This window comes from Rattus rattus, chromosome 12, assembly GCF_011064425.1.
Source record: "Rattus rattus isolate New Zealand chromosome 12, Rrattus_CSIRO_v1, whole genome shotgun sequence".
In the NCBI taxonomy this organism is placed as follows: Eukaryota; Metazoa; Chordata; class Mammalia; order Rodentia; family Muridae; genus Rattus; species Rattus rattus.
The window spans coordinates 91,758,555-91,775,303 of record NC_046165.1 but is presented as its reverse complement, the minus strand read 5'-3'; the positions used below and the strand labels follow the sequence as shown (position 1 = coordinate 91,775,303).

The 16,749-nt window shown below is 52.1% G+C and overlaps 1 protein-coding gene across 1 annotated transcript; it reads left to right on the top strand.

Annotated features, from left to right (window-relative positions):
* Positions 1-11,290: 11,290 nt before the first annotated feature.
* On the top strand, positions 11,291-15,924 carry Znf503 (zinc finger protein 503). Its single transcript, XM_032918020.1, is given in 5 exon segments — positions 11,291-12,677; positions 13,366-14,845; positions 14,848-14,880; positions 14,883-14,933; positions 14,936-15,924. Coding segments are annotated over 5 exon segments (1,932 nt in total). The 5' UTR covers positions 11,291-12,368; the 3' UTR covers positions 14,995-15,924.
* Positions 15,925-16,749: the final 825 nt, after the last annotated feature.

Here is a 16,749-nt window from a genome sequence, read left to right as displayed (position 1 = left end):
TTTGTGGCTTATAGCTCCAGAGGGATACTGGTCCATTGTGTTTGGGGAGCAGCAGGCATGGTGGCTGAAGAAGCAAGCTAAGAGCTCCCCATCTTGAACTACAAGCACAGAGCAGGAAAATCAACTGGAAACAGCTTGAATCTTTAAACTGCCAATGCCTGCCTTCAGTGTGATACACTTCCTTCAACGATAAGGCCACACTTCCTTAAACCTCTGCCAAACATCACTACTTACCGCAGAGACATTTCTCATCCAAACCATCACCTCAACCATGGAGGAAAATCTCCAAGATAGGTTTCAAACACCTTTTTTTGATCATTGTGCTGGTACCCCCCATGGCATAACACCACTGGAGAGAATTGCTAAGTAGGAAGGTTAATGTAGTGGTTTAAACAGGTTTGGCTCCCTTAGACTCATGTTTTTGAATGCTTGGCCCTTAGGGAGTGTCACCATCAGAAGGTGTGACCTTGTTGGAGTAAGCATGGCCTTGCTGGAGGATGTGTGTGGTGTGTGTAGCTGTGTGAGGTCTCCTATGCTCCAACAACACCCAGTATGGCTCACATCTCCTGGTGACTGCAGATCAAGATGTAGAACTCTGAGTTTCTCCAGCACCATGCCTGCCTGCATGCTGCCATGATCCCTGCCATGATGATAATGGACTAATCCTCTGAAACAATAAACCAGCCCCAATTAAACAGTTTCTCTTTAAGAGTTGCCATGGTCACGGTGTCCCTTCACAGCAATAAAACCCTATCGAAGACAGTTAACAAGATATTTTGCTGAAACTATAAAAACTCTTGATCTCCAATGGCTAACGTAGAGACTTTCTTCTCCTAAGGAAGATTTTGGGTGGAACCCTGAAGATGGCTTCGCATCCTGCTGACAGCAGTACTAAGGCTTGCTCTGCTGTTCATTTAGACTTTTCCTTGTGATCACGGTGGCTAGCGCTCTAGATGTTTGGTTCAAGTTCATGGGAGAAGAGAGAACGGAAAGTGAGAGAAGAGCCAGACCATTTGCAACATCCCCTTGGAGGATGACACAAGAGTATTTCCCAACATTCCCCTCCTGCTTGGCCACCTGATCCCCATCTACCACAAGATGGTCTCATGGCCATTCCTAGCTACAGAGATGGTTGGGAAAGAAGACAGGATAGTTATGATTGTTCTACACTGATCTTAAACTACTTCCTCGACCTGACACAACATGGTGCTGTTGAGGAGAGTGAAAAAGAGGAAGCGACAACATAGCTGTATCAGATTTGGTCGTTGCAGGATTAGAAGTTGGTTGAGCATAGGGACAAGAGCCACTTCAGGAAGTGGAGACCGAGGTAGAAAACTGCAGGGACTGGACGGTGGTGATGCCTGCCTTTAATCCTAGCACTTGGGAAGCAGAGACATGGGGAATCTCCAAGTTCAAGGCCAGCCTGGTCAACAGAATGACTGAGGTCCAGGACAGCCAGAGCTACACAAAAAAACCCATCTCTAAATAAGGCGGAGAGGGAGGAAGAGGAGAAAAGGAAGGAAGGAAGGAAAAGAGACAGACAGACAGAAAGAAAGAAAGAAAGAAAGAAAGAAAGAAAGAAAGAAAGAAAGAAAGAAAGAAAACACAGGACATGTAGTGAGAACAAAGAAATTCAATTAGACTTTTGTGTAGACTATTGTAATTTGACAATAATACAAAAGTAAAATCACTGGTTGCAATAATATAGGCACAAAATTTTATTAATTAAAGAAACATGGTAGCAATCCTTTTGTGCATTGATGGTAGAATGGTTGAATAAGCACTATATATATATACATGGTTAGTATATGCATATGCACACATACACATGGACATGCGCGTGCCCCCACGCGCGCGCACGCACGCGCACACACACACACACACACACACACACACACACACACGATAAATGTTATCTTTGTAAATGCTGGCTGGGGCTGTAGTTCATGGGGTGAGGTACTTAGATAGAAAGTACAAGGCCTCTGAGTATAATCCCAGACCCTAGCTAGCACTGGATACCTACCTCAGGAAACTATGTGAGACACGGAGAGGAGGCAGGGCGATCTTTTTTAATTTTACCTTTCTTTCTATATTTTTGAGTATTTTCCTGGCTGATATGAACATATATAACTTTGGGGTGCAACTTTTAAAGCTTTCCATAACATATTTCTTCCTGAAGACTGAAGTGTTATGCATGAACAACGGGGAGTCATTGAAGGTTTCTGATTAAGGGAAATTAACCAGGCAAGGGGTGACCAATGGATTAGAAGGGTGAGAGTCTGGAATGGGCAGAATGAGCCTATCACAGCAGCAAAGGACTGATGGAGATAACCATATGTGAAAAGGGCCAAAAGAAAGGGGACCAGGACGGGCAGCTGGTCCAGTGGAGTCTTAGAACCTTGATGTGTGTATATGCCTGAACTGGGAGGAATGGTCATGAAGAAAGGCACGTTTCCTCCTTCCGCCTACCAATCAGCACATCTTCCACTTTGAAAGTCCAAGTAAGGCACTTCTCCAACCCCTCCAGCTTCTGCTTAATAGACATCTACAGTATAAAGACATAGCCATGCTTCTCGTGAGATTACTTCCCCCATCTCTAACCCGGGAATGTCCTGGGATGTGTGACGCCTTGACAGTGCCCGCTCCCAAAGTTCAATGACATAATTATCCATTCAATCGACGTCATTGAGGTCACTTTTATTTATCTTCATTCCTTGGAAGAAACGGCTTCGGGCTCTGCCCTTGGAGTTTACCATCCTGAAGGGGAAGTCTCCACAAAACACCCTGTTACCACTGAGATCACAGGGGACAAATGTGTGCATGGGGAGTGGCCTGTGCTTGAAGACCTAAGGAAAGGGAGGTAGGGTCTGATGGAGAGGAGCAAAGGCATCAGTAAAGCCCTTGAGGTGGGAAGTAGCCTGGCCAATTGGAGCAATCAAAAGACAGCCAGGGACAGTGAGAACCCAGGACTAGTGAGGGGTAAGAGGCTAACACCAGGGAAGCCAGATCAGATCACCCATGAGAGACAGATCCACAGCGATGCTAAGAACAGCTGGAACCCACACACCTTTCTTAAAAGAGAAACAAGCGGCCAGACACAGTGTTGTTGTTGCTGCTGCTGCTGTTGTTGTTGTTTGGGAGTTTTGTTGTTGTTGTTGTTGTTGTCGATGTTTAGTTTTGCTGTTTATACAGAGTTTCATGAAGGCTGCTTCCACCCCAGATGTTGAGATTACAGGAATAGACCACGCCTACTTTGTGGTGAGTGCTGGGGACTGAACTCAGGGCTTCTGTTTCAGGCCTGCCAGGCCACTGTGCCTATCCCCAGCCTCCGATTTACTTAGTCTCTCCCCGACCCCCAAAGAGGAGAAACCAGGAAATTCAACCGTCAGCTTCTCCAGGAGGCTGGTAGCTGACGGAGACCACCCCCAGAGACACCTCTCAATTTCCTCTGGCTCAGCTCTCCTCTCAACTCCAAACGCTAACAGTTAAAACGGCAAACGTCTCAGACTTCAGAAGTCATGCCCCAGGGATCTGAAGAGAAGGAAGGGATGTGAGGAAGGCAAGGAGGATCTCTCCTCTCTGTGCTCATTTGTTTATAAAACAGGATGTCCGTGGCAACTCTCTCAGAGAGTTGCTTTGAGGACTTAGTTCACACAAAATTCTTTGATAGTCTCCGACACAAAACAATCTATCAAAAAGTGTCACCGTTTTGTTCCTTGTTTTTCATTAGTTTTGTTTCTCCGTCCCACAGAGTATTTGCTCTAATTTGAACAAGTGGTTTGGACAACATATGACTGGTCATTTCCTTTAATGAGATATTTATTGACATGCGGTTGGATAGACGTATTTCATGTGGGGAAAAAAAGTTTTGTTCCAACTGAAAGGTGAGATCCTGGAGGCACCTAGTCCATGGAATATATGGTTGAATACCAGAGAAAGCTTGAAGGACTCTCTCTGCACCAGCTAAGTCCACCAAAGGACCGAAGTTTGAATAAATTTTGAAAAAACAAAAATGCTACCTGGGGCCTAGGCTCTTGCTATGTAAGTCCTTCTGTTCTCAAAATGTAAAAAGAAAGTAAGGGCAGGTAGGAAAAGGCAGATACCACTGCCTTCAGGCTTTAGCCTGGTCCCTAAGACACTCTCAGCGAGGAGGACCCAGGCAGAATTGAAAGGGGCGCGTCGACCCGGCAGGGGGCGGAGCCCGCGTCAGCCCTTAGCCCCACCCCAGCGGAAGTGCTGCTGGGCCCGCCCATCACTGGGTTTCAACCCTCGGGCGCTCAATTCAGCTCCGGGAGCGACTTAAACCTGCGTCCCAGCTCCTGATCCAGAGAGAGGATCCTGGCTCGGAGCAACTGGCTGGTCTCTGTCCCTCCCACTTTCCCGCCCTCCCTATCCTTTCTCGGTTATCCGCGGGCCCGCAGGCACCGCTGAGAACCTCACAGGTAAAGTGTGGGCAAGTCAGGGCTCAGGTGTAGGTGCCTCCCGGGCAAAACTGACTAAGGGAGAGGAAGAGACTGCGTTGATCCTGCAGTGGTGGGGAGAGAACGCAGAGCTCCGGAGTGGTGTTTGAGCTGGGCAAATAGAAGGGGCGGGACTGAAGCCCTCCAGCTTGGGGACCGGGTCATTTGTGTCCCCGCGTCTTGCGCGGTCTCTGTTGTGCCTGGGAGATGTTGAGCTAAATTGATGGGGCGTTGGGGGAGGGGGGCGGTCGTGCGGTGACACCCGAGGATTGTCCCCAACCCATTCTGCGTAGTGACTGGGTACTGACAGCTGCCCCACCCGGGTGCACACACTCCCAGGTTTGCAGAATCAAAATCAATAAAATCGATGTACTGGCAAAAAACACGGAACACGTTGGGTTGTTATTATTATTACTCTTGCTTATTAAACTCTTCTCTTTTTTTTTTTAAACTTCCTTCTTGGAAAATGTGGCTTCAGCTCCAAAAAGGGTCGCCCATAATCTTTTGGTCCCCCACCTCCCACGCAGATTAAGAAACTTGCACTGGGTCCCAAGCCGAACAAACCTTCCCAGGAGGCCTAGCAACGTTGTCAGCGGGAACGAAGTCCCAGGGCGTGCTCAGCTTCCAGACGCGGCTTTTCTCTGAGCCCCATCATCTGCCTTTTAGGGAGATGAACCCCCTCCATTTACAGGTCTCGGGTTTACCACTCCCACGCCCCAGGGGCCGCGCCTCCTCCCCCTCCCCCGTGCTCTCCCGGTCGCTTTAAATAATGATATTTGCATGCAAGGAGCGATTCATAAATATGTCAGGACCGGTGAAATATAGGCAACATTTCAAACTTTCTATTTAAAAAACATGAATTATGGCTGCGAAAAATGTGTTCCCATTTAAAGGCGATACGAAGTATTTGGTGTCTCGTACCCGGGCCCATCCATCATGCAGACAATAAAGAGAGTTTTTCGCCCTGACACTCGGGATTTATGGGCGCCCTTTTCTGCCCTCATCACTCACCCACTACGGCCAGTCTGGGGACAGGCCAGGCGGAGGGACTGGAAGCTGCCCCAACCCACCCCTACCCCCACCCCCGCCAGAGTCCAAGCGCTCAGTTTACACATTTGCTGGGACCCCAAATCCACGAATCTCAAGGGGAAGAGTTAGGGGATCTAGAAAGGTCTGGACAACCACGTGTAAATGGGATCCACACACCCATACCCATCCTCCCGAAGCAGGCTTTTCTCAGGGGCTGAGGCTGAAATGGCCCTGAGTATTCACTTCTTAGAGGCCGGGACTCAGAGCTGCAAGTTTGCTGCGCAGGTGGCCCCAGGTTACTTACACTCTAGGTGGAAATGAGAGCAAAGAGCTAGGCCGGTAACTGCTCAGATTGACTTCTAACTATTCTTCCCCACAGAAGGCGATCTGGACTCAAATTTTCTCAAGCAGGATCAGGCGGAGGATTCTGGGCAAGGCTTTTTACAAAGCTACTTCTGTACCGGTGAGAACTGTAGTAGCCCATGCTGGGCGTCTGCAGCAGACCGGAGGTGGGCACTAAGGAGTAACAGAAATAAGGAAGGGGGTGCCTTCACTTTGCCTCTGGCCAAACTAGGCCACCGGGTCCCCTCCCTCGTGCGCTCATACTAACTCTGTCCTCCCAAAGCCGCCACTGATTCTCTGGAGAAAACTGCTCGAAGCAAAGTTCAGACTGCGGCAGAATTTGCTTTCAGTTTTCGCTGGGGGCGGACTCTTCAGAAACCCTGTAGTTTTCTGAAGCTTGAGCAGATGTGGGGGCTACTAGGCCCAGCAAGGCAGAGAGAGGCCATGAATCTTCGGGCGCCAAGAGAACCTTAGCATTGAACCCACTGCCTCTTGGGCATGGGGAGTCATCTCGTGCCTGTAACTGAGCCGAGGCTCAACGGTACATGCCACCCGGGAGCTATTTTCAATTGGATGCCTGCTGGTTGGACTTACTCAGTTTATGTGGCACCAACGAAGGCCAGAGAAACCCCGTCGATTCTAAAAATGACAAGATTGAATTTATCACAGAGTCAAATGTAAGCGTTATCCGTGTGAAGGTAAAATTATATAAACATCTCAATGCTCAGTACCAGCACCATTTATTGCTTCTGGTTTCAAGGGCGCCTAACATAACACGTCTGGAAATTGACACCTAGAGAATAAAAATATATATTCTTAAATTCTAAATGTGTGCACATATAATTAAATTGGGAAAATTATAAAGCAAGGGTTGGTTTGGTTCGGTTCCTACTTGTGATGTATTTTTTTTTTTTAACATCCCTTGCTTGAGTGTTATCAGGGCCCAAGATAGAACTTATGTCTAAATAATCACCCAATGAATATTTCCTACAGCCAGAGTTGAATAGTGCCCTGTCTATAGCTCTTTTTAAGTATCTGCAGTACAGTGAAGATGACATAAATAAATGCATAAGAAACCGAGGCAGGCAGATAACTGAGTCACCGTGCATCATTCATTATATATGTGTGTATATGAATATGTAGCATTTCTGAATTTAGAAATAAATTATTTTCATAAAACTGAAAAGTGAGTACAAATTGAGGGACTTTGGGGAGCCTGTGTGGAAACCCCCAATCCTGCAGCCTAGGGCACTGAGCAGTCTGAAATAGGTTTTATTGGATAGTCCCAGCCTTCAATCCCAGCAGAACTGCTGCTGGTTGGAGAGGCTCAGTGTGGCTGTTCAACTGCAGAGCACCATTGGAGTTCTTGTGGATGGAGACCCTAGACAGTGTTTAAGAGAAGAGCTAGCATTTAAATTAGTAGGCCCTGGGTCCCTCCAACAACCCTTTCCCCTCATACACTTCCGCCAGCTCTCAGCTGAGTCCGGTTCTGGCAGTGGCTACTTGGGTCTGAGCCTGGACAAAAGCATGAAAAGGTGGGTGGTGCTCAATCCCAAGACGTTACCAGAATGGGAAGCAGAGACACCAGGAAGAAGGTCACAATTCAAGGATCTGGAAACCAAACCCCTTCCAGTCCTTGAGGCTCTAGTTTGAGGTCATGGAAGCAGTAACCTAGGTGTATTTCCTTAAGAAACCCTAGGCACTCCTTTATACACTAAGTGCTGGGATACCGCCCGATGGGTCTTAAGATGGTTGTGAAGCTCCACAGAGGCTATTGGCCAGGTCAACAAGGTTGGAACTGTGAAATTCCGGGCAAGATACTAATTCCAAATAGGGGGCTTGCAATAGCCCACATATTTAGCTAACCTTAATTCCCTTTTCCCAAATACACAAAACTCTTGGGGGTGGGGGTGGGGGTAACGAGCCTCTAAAAGTCCTGGCTTGAGGAAGAAACTAAGGGGCTTATTTATTTATTTATTTATTTGCAGAAAAAAACCTGAGACTCACATGCACTCCTGCGGAGAGAGAAATAACCCGGACCCTGAGAATATGAGCACCATGTAGAGATTTATACATGGAACAGGGGGAGGGAGTAAGGCAATAAGAAATACTCCCTGACAACTCGGAAAAAGAAAGGAGAGAGGTAAAGGGAATGAGGAAAGGTTAAGAAAGTCAAAAAAGAAAAGAAAAAACTGTAATGGAAACAAAAAGAAGAGTGGAAATTTTAAAATAAGCAGAGTCAAAGAGGCGAACCCAGAAGCGTGCGGGCTATGCAGAAGTCCCAGGACCAAGCCGGGCCACAAGTCCTGTCCGGCCTCAAGCCTCGCTGGTTTGAAAAGCTGTTGAGCTTGAGCGTGACCATCACCTCAGTGGCCCCTGTAGTCTCAGGCCTAACTATAGTCTGGTGGGGAACGAATGGGTCCAGCAGCCTCAGCTTGCTCTTCCCCTCACCCCTCCAGAGAGATTGCTAGGCGAACAGAACCTGGGTGTAGAGACCCCTGGGGGCCTGCGCCGGTCCAGGACTCTTATGGCGCTCTGGGCCAGGCTTTCCAGCTCGCCGGGCCTGACCTGTCAGGCGGATTATCTTCGAGGGAGATTAATAGGGGAGGCGGGCTGCAATAATAATCGTTTTGTTTGATGTGACAACTCTGATAGGCGTTGATTTACTTACAAACTGATAGGCTTTTAATTGAGCGCCTCCGCCGAGCCAGAGATGAAAGGGAAGCGGTGGTGAAAGGCGGCCCGCCTGCCCTCCGGCCTCAATACTGATTAGCCATCTCGACAGTGAATAGTTCAAGGCATTTTCAAACTTTTTTCCTCAGCTCTCTTCCCTTCCGCCTTCTCCCCTCCACCTCCTCCTCAAATATCTGCCATGCCCACACCTTTTTTTTAAAGAGAGAACAAATCATGTCCATTGTGTGCAAATAAAATCCGCAGGACATCCAAGCCAACCACCTCTAAGGGTTGGAAGCATTAGGCCTAGCCTGAAGTAATTAATAACTACCCCCCCCAACTTCCATAGCTTGCTCAGCCTTCAGGGATTTGGCCTCCCTTGAGAGGTGCGCGGGGTTAGATGCTGGGGCCTCTCCAAAGCCCGGGGAACGCAGACCCCCAGGCGCCCCCGTGCGCTCTGACCTTCCCAGTTGAGTTTTAACGCGGCCAACCGCCAGAGCTCACCGAATAATACCTGTGAGCGCGCGTAATGTATGTGGGACAAGAGCTATTCCACGACTCTAACAGTCTTGAAGAGTTGGAGTGGCCTCCCTTGAACTGCCCAGTGCAATGAGAAAACTACTGGAATTGGAGAAAAAGAGACACACTGAGCCTAGAAACTGAACCCCGGAGCGAGGGAGGACATCCCAGGCCTGCGCTCGCTCCTGCTTTCCTGAGCTCTGTCCACAGCGCCAGCGTTCAGTGTCCGGGCCTATCAGAAAGGCCAATATAGCAGGTGGCCCAAGGCCTAGCTTGCTATGCTGGGACCACAGGAGCTGGCCAGAGGGTGACACCTTCACAACTGAACAATGAGCGACACCGGCCGGCGCTAACACCCGCAGGCTACAAGCAGCTTCAGAGACTTTGCCCGGCAGTTTGGTGCTGCCAGACTGTAAGCTGGACTCTTGTCTCCAGAGACCATCCAGGCACCTTCACAATAGTGCCTGTAATCTTGCCATAGTCTCACAGACTTACCGTTCTCAATTGTCGCCGGAGCATCACAAACCGCCGGTATTCTTAACACACACACACACACACAGCCCCAGCACAAACCTCCTCTCTTCTTTCCAAATTAACATTAATCGAGTTACCATCCCATTAACTTTGCCAACCTCAAGAATCAAGGAATAAAATCAAAACTCTGTGAAAGAATACTTACGAGAAAATTATAAAACCCTCACCCCAGAAAGTTCGTGAGTGAGAGACAGAAACATAAGGGAAAGGGGGACTGGGATGGTGGGAAAGGAATAGGCTAGCAAGCAGAAGGAAAGTCCCCAACCAGCCCCCTGAGCGTACCCGGTTCAGCTCAGGGTGCGCGGTGGTCGGAACCCGGTCTCCAGGCTGGGCCCCCGCCCCTGCGCGGGGCGCAGATCCGCTTCGGGCTCCTAGCGCTCCCAGCACCACCATTTATCAAAATGACTTGACAACAAAAGAAGACCTCTGCGGAAAAGTGGGGGGGATGGGAAACTCAAAGTCTCCCAAGTCCCTCTGAGCAAGGGGGTGTTTCCTCTTCTCACCCCCTTCTACTTTCTACGAGTTTCTGGAGGTGACTCGGGAGCGGACGCTACAAAAGTCCAGAGAATTCGCCCAGCGGCTCACCAGTGCTTAGGCACGAGTGCACCCAGATCCAGGTACAAGTCAGCACGCACAGCGCCTCCCCTCTTCTTTCCAAACAGCCCGAGTGACGGCGCAAATCGAGGGGAACGCCGAAGTCCCGCTCCGCTTGCCTGGAAGAACCGGTTCCCACAGGCGAGAGGCAGGGTTCCTCCCTCTCGCGTTCCTTCCCTCTCCTCTCCCCGCACAGGTCAGTCCTGTCTGGACGGTCCACTTTGTCCCGTCGAGCAGCCCGATATAGTCCTGGCTCCCAGGACTGTCGGGATGGCGAGCGGAGGGGAGTGGCGAAGGACCCGGGAGAAAAAGAGAGCGAGCCTGAGACCTGTTTGCCTATGCACATGGTCAGGCCTCTTCTCTGGAGCTATTCAACTCTCGCTATGAACTCGGGTCACAGAATTGAGGAGGGTTATCCCACAAGTAACCTCCAGAACTCGGGCTCTATTTGGTGGTGTGGCTCTTTGGAAAGAAGTTGCCCGAGTTTGGGGTCAGAATGCTACCGAGGTCGGCAGCTGGACATCCTCAAAACGTGCCTGGGAGGGATTATGCCAGAGAGGCGGGAAACCTCCGTGTGCGACGTCGCCTCCAGCGCCGTTCTTAAGTACCAAGCAGACCCGAACTGGGCGACCCGGGTTGACCGAAGCACCCAAAGGTGGAGGGTGTGTCTGTCTGGACAACCCGAGAGGGAGTGAGCACATCCCAGGCCGGTGCGCTGGACTCCGCGTCCGAGATGCACCTGCGCACTTTACTCTCACTATTTCATTTTCCTGACAGTGGACGCCTCTCTCCCCCTTCTTTCTTTCTTTTTCTTACACACCCCGCGCGCGCGCGCGCGCGCACACACACACACACACACACACACACACACACACACACACGCACACACAGGTCTCAGCAGGCTGCTGCTCTTCCCCCTCCTTCAGCTCCTTCTCTGTCTTCTTCCTTCTCTGTCTCACTCTCGGTCTCTCTTTTTCCCTTCAAGTCTCACCCGCCTTGTAATCAGCAACAAAAGCTGACATAAATCACGGGCAGATTGACAAGAGCTGACAAATAACTGATTGATTGCGGTCGAGGCACATTGACAATTGATGGAGGGGTGGAGATGCCCAAAAAAAAGGGGGGTGCGGGGGGAGAGAGAGTAGCAAGAGGAAAGCAAGAATGGGGGGACTGAAGTGTGAAACAGGGGAAACATGTGACCCCCGCGCCTGCCCCAATCTGAGCGTCCTCGGGTGTCACGTGACCGGGAAGGGCGGAGAGCCCCGCGCACGTCGCGAGGACGAGCAGCCACCGCCTCCGTTGCCCTTCTAGCTTCTGGTTTCTCTGTTGCTGAACCTCCAGAAATCCAAGCGGGCGGGCAGACTTCCTGCAGCATCAATTCTCCACCTTTCCTTTCCCGGGTGGCCGCGCTACGCGAAATCTCAATTTCTGAAAAGAATTTTTTGTGTACAGGCCCCACTCATCCCAGGAGTTGACTGTTCAGCAGGTATCCACACTCCCGCCAGCATTTCTTCTTCCGAAGTCTCTTAACTCCCTCGCACTCCCTCCCTCCAAAGGTTTCAGTTTGTTTTCTTGCTGGGAAAACGAAGAACGACGAGGAGAAAAAAAGAAGGAAGGCGGTAGATGACAAACGTAGAATAAATGTCCAGCTCGTCCGGGTAGCGAAATGGAGGGAGGGGACAAGCCGAGGGGCGGCGAAGAGGGAGCTGCCCATTAAAACCAGCTCTGAGAGTCCTGGCGGCGGCGGCAGCGGCGGCGCGGGACGCGTCACATCCCCTTGACCCTCCAATCACCTCGGGCTCCCATTTGATTGGAAGGCGGCAAAGGCTTTAATCTCCCCCTCGGTGCAGCTGCTTTTGAAGTGAGTTTCCTCGCCAGAGCCCCGGCTGGACAAGCAGCGGCTCACATCGCCGAGCGCAGCGCCGGCTCGGGGCCGGAAGAGCGCAGCGCAGGGCACAGCCCGAGACAGACACCGCGCACCGCGGGGGCACTCCCGCAGTCCATCCTGCTCTTCTAGCCCCGCCACGGCTCCCCTGCGGGCCACCCAGGATTATTCGCTTCTGACTCCAGGCGGCGAGAAGGCGCGCGGGGCTCCCGCGTCCGCCGCGCCAGCTCCTCCTCCAGCTGCTCCGGCTCCCCGGGCGAACGCGCAGCCCGGAGCCCGCCCCGCGCGTCTCGGAGCCCTCCCCCCGCTGCTCCCATGCGCGCGGGTGGGTCATGAGCACAGCGCCCTCGCTTTCTGCCCTAAGAAGCAGTAAGCACAGCGGCGGCGGCGGTGGCGGCAGTGGCAGTGCGGACCCTGCCTGGACCAGCGCGCTTTCTGGAAATTGCTCCGGCCACGGCCCAGGCTCCTCCCCGGCCGGCAGCACCAAGCCTTTTGTGCACGCCGTGCCCCCCTCTGACCCCCTGCGCCAGGCTAACCGCCTGCCCATCAAGGTGCTGAAGATGCTGACGGCACGGACTGGCCACATTTTACACCCAGAGTATCTGCAGCCCCTGCCTTCCACGCCCGTCAGCCCCATCGAGGTAAGGACCTTCTCTCAGGGTCAAGCTGGGACCCCTACCAGGGCTGCCTTCCTGTGGGGTTTCTTTCCCCCTGGGATCTGGGGCGCGCGGGGTGGGGTGGAGGGGCAGTCGGAGTGATTCAGCTCTAGGATGGGAGGAAAGGACAGCGCTTCCCCAACCTTAGTCGGAAAAGGGCAACGGGATGAAATTGGGTGCAAATTCTAAGGGGCAAAGCCACACAAACTTGTCCTTTCTGTATTAAAGTCCCTATGTCCCTAGCCCTCCCCCATCGGCCCCTAGGCGGACAAGGGCCTGTATACTCTTCCAAAGTCGCCTTCCTCCGACTCTCCGAAGCGAATATATTTACACAGCCTCGGAGGCGCCAACCGCTCAAGCCCTTACTCTTTAGAGTCAAGGCGTGTGTGCGGGGGAAGAGGGTACAATTCTGGGTGTAAGGAGATGAAAACCAAAACATTTGGGAGAGATTGTTTCCTCATCTAAGTAGTGCCTAAAGAATGCAGGGAGGATCCTAGAGCGGTCAGGGGACTTTGGCATTTTTCCCATGGAGTGGGGTGCCGCTTAGAATTGCGCCTCGAAGTTGAAATGCTTTTCGCGGGCTGTGACCGAGGGCAATAGAACCTTAAGTGCAGGATTCTAAAGGGTTTCTCTTTCTTTCTCTGTGTGAACCCCTCCCCATCTGACTCCGCAGCTGGACGCCAAGAAGAGCCCACTGGCGCTGCTGGCTCAAACATGTTCGCAGATAGGGAAGCCGGACCCTTCGCCCTCTTCCAAACTCTCCTCGGTCGCCTCCAACGGGGGCGGCGCGGGTGGTGCAGGCAGCGGAGCCGGGGGCGACAAGGACGCCAAGTCGGGCCCCCTGAAGCTGAGCGACATCGGCGTGGAAGACAAGTCGAGTTTCAAGCCTTACTCTAAACCCGGCTCAGATAAGAAGGAGCCGGGAGGCGGCGGCGGAGGCGGCGGTGGCGGCGGCGGCGGCGGGGGTGTTGCTGCGGAGAAGTCAGGATTCCGGGTACCGAGCGCCACCTGCCAGCCATTTACGCCCAGGACAGGCAGTCCCAGCTCCAGCGCCTCGGCCTGTTCGCCGGGAGGCATGCTGCCCTCCGCCGGGGGCGGCCCGGAGGGCAAGGACGACAAGAAAGATCCGGAAGCTGGCGGCGGTGGCAGCAGCAAGGGCTCCGGGGGCGCCCCGGCGGACGGGGTACCTGCCGGGCTGGCGCATGGCCGGATTAGCTGCGGCGGCGGAATTAACGTGGATGTGAACCAGCACTCCGAAGGGGGTCCAGGAGGCAAGGCTCTAAGCTCGGACTGTGGTGGCTCTTCCAGCTCCAGCTCGGGTTCGGGCCCCAGCGCACCCACCTCGTCGTCGGTGTTGGGCTCCGGTCTGGTAGCCCCGGTATCTCCCTACAAGCCGGGCCAGACTGTGTTCCCTCTACCCCCCGCGGGCATGACCTACCCAGGCAGCCTGGCTGGGGCCTACGCTGGCTACCCGCCCCAGTTCCTGCCACACGGTGTGGCGCTCGACCCCACCAAGCCTGGCAGCCTGGTAGGGGCTCAGCTGGCAGCGGCCGCAGCCGGCTCTCTTGGTTGCAGTAAGCCAGCGGGTTCGAGTCCTCTGGCTGGGGCGTCGCCGCCATCAGTGATGACAGCCAGTTTGTGCCGGGACCCATACTGCCTCAGCTACCACTGCGCCAGCCACTTGGCCGGGGCTGCAGCTGCCAGCGCCTCGTGCGCGCATGATCCGGCTGCTGCAGCGGCAGCGCTCAAATCGGGATACCCGCTGGTGTACCCCACGCACCCACTGCACGGCGTGCACTCCTCACTGACGGCTGCCGCTGCTGCAGGCGCCACACCACCCTCCTTAGCCGGCCACCCCCTCTACCCCTACGGCTTCATGCTCCCTAACGACCCGCTCCCCCACATCTGCAACTGGGTGTCAGCTAATGGGCCGTGCGACAAGCGCTTCGCCACGTCCGAAGAGCTGCTGAGCCACTTGCGGACCCATACGGCCTTCCCAGGGACAGACAAACTGCTGTCGGGCTACCCCAGTTCTTCGTCTCTCGCCAGCGCCGCCGCAGCAGCCATGGCTTGTCACATGCACATCCCCACGTCGGGCGCACCAGGCAGCCCAGGGACCCTGGCGCCATGTGTAGCCCCCCACCACGCACTGGGACCAGCAGCCGCTACCACCTGTATTCCAAGAGCCCGCTCCCACGCCTGGTGCCCCAGTGCCGGTGCCTGCTGCCACCGGACCCTACTACTCCCTTATGCCCTCTACGGACAGAGACTGACCACTGCCTCCGCACTGGGGTATCAGTGAGGGCGGCCTAGAAGAATTTGGAAAAAGAGGAAGGAGCTGGGGGGATGGGAGGTGCGAGGGAGGGGCAGGGCCCGAGAGAGGTTCCTGACACCCTCAGGGGCAGAAGACCCAGGCTACCGAAGGGAAAAGAAAGTTTAAATCTTACCTATCCACCCAACCAGAGAGCGCGAGTGAGCCTGGATGGGAAACTTCTCCACCCCTACTCCCCAACAAAACTTTATAAAAGTTGAAAAAAAAATCATTTGACTTTTTATAGAAAAAGAAGGAAAAATAATTGAGAAAGTGTTCATCTGAGGACTTCGCCGGTGAACATTGGTATTTATTTATGTTAGCTCCAAGCGGACCCGTGGTTCAAAAGTGCATTATTTAGTTTGAGCTCCGTAGGTTAAAAGGAAGAGGGGGGAATTAAAACCCGAGGGTAAATATGTGGAAAACAAACCCTCCGATCCCTTGTAGAGTATAAATAAAAACAAAACCGCTACAGAATTAGGGGTCTTCTCTTTAATGTTACTTTAAAATTGCTATGATTGTATTGTGCGTTCTTATTTAATGTCTGATTGAAACTCAAATTTACATGCATGTTTGTTACAAAAAAAGAAATGAAAAAGACGAAACAAAATAAGTCACAATTTGTCAACTCTGATTTCAAATTGCAATTATTTTTAAGGTGTACACCATCGAAAGAGAATGGGTATTTTTTTGTATGTATTCTGGAAGAAAACAAAAAAAAAAGGAAAAACAATTCTATTCCAAAACCTCATTTGCCTTATTTTGTTCTTTAAAAGGAACACTTAACTGTTTTTAATTTTTAAGTCCACCCGCTGAGAAGGGGACAAGGTTTACGTCATGTGCTAAAATAATAGACAATGTATCGCTTTAAAGATTAAATTCCGTATATTTGATGTATTAAAAGGTTTTACTTCTTATTATCTTTTTATTTTTATTTTTATTTTTTTACCTTTATTAAAGTGGTTTCTGCCGCCGCGGACTCCCGGGACCTCCCTATACCTTCAGCCTGGGTATGAATCGTGGCTATGAATTTCCTCCTGCTTTGTTGTGATTTTCTTGACTAGGCGAAAGCTTCAGAAGGGCTGGCCAGCTGAATGGTTGGCCTTGGGGAAAAGGTTTTTCAAGAGAGAATTCCAGTGTGGAAAGATCGTATCCTCGGCTAATTGCTCACTTCGTTTTTATTTAAATCTCTGGGAAGTTGCTGTGTGAAAAGTGAAAGCAGAGAAAATAGAAGCTTTGGCTTTTGTTAAATTTCTCTTTTACGGATTTTTTTGGGGGGAGGGGGATTGAGTTTCGTTTTGTGCAAAGAGTGGAGCAGGCTGGGACTCGCCTCGCTGGGCCAGAGGCCCCCCGGGACGCGCGACTGCGTAGCCATTCCCCTGTTCACATTTCAAGCATCCCCGGCCTGGGGCAGACAGCCGGGACAGACTAGCAGGGATGGGAGGACATTTGCTGACCTGGATAAAGCGCGCAGGACCTTCTTGTCCTTCGGGAACAAACTGAGTTTTTTAGACCTAGAGATAATCAAATGTCCCAAAGCCCTTCACACCCTGCTCACCCCACCCCCGCCTGCCTTCTTCTTCCTGTTGGAGTCGGGGCGGGTGATAGGCCTGCACCCAGGCTGCTTTTCCCTATCCAGATCGCTCCACACTGGGTGTCATAGCTCAGTCGGGATTGTAAGAGAGCGCTCCGGGGCCAGGAACCCGAAATCTCCCTTTAAACTCAGTGATGCGAGGGTCTTGGCGG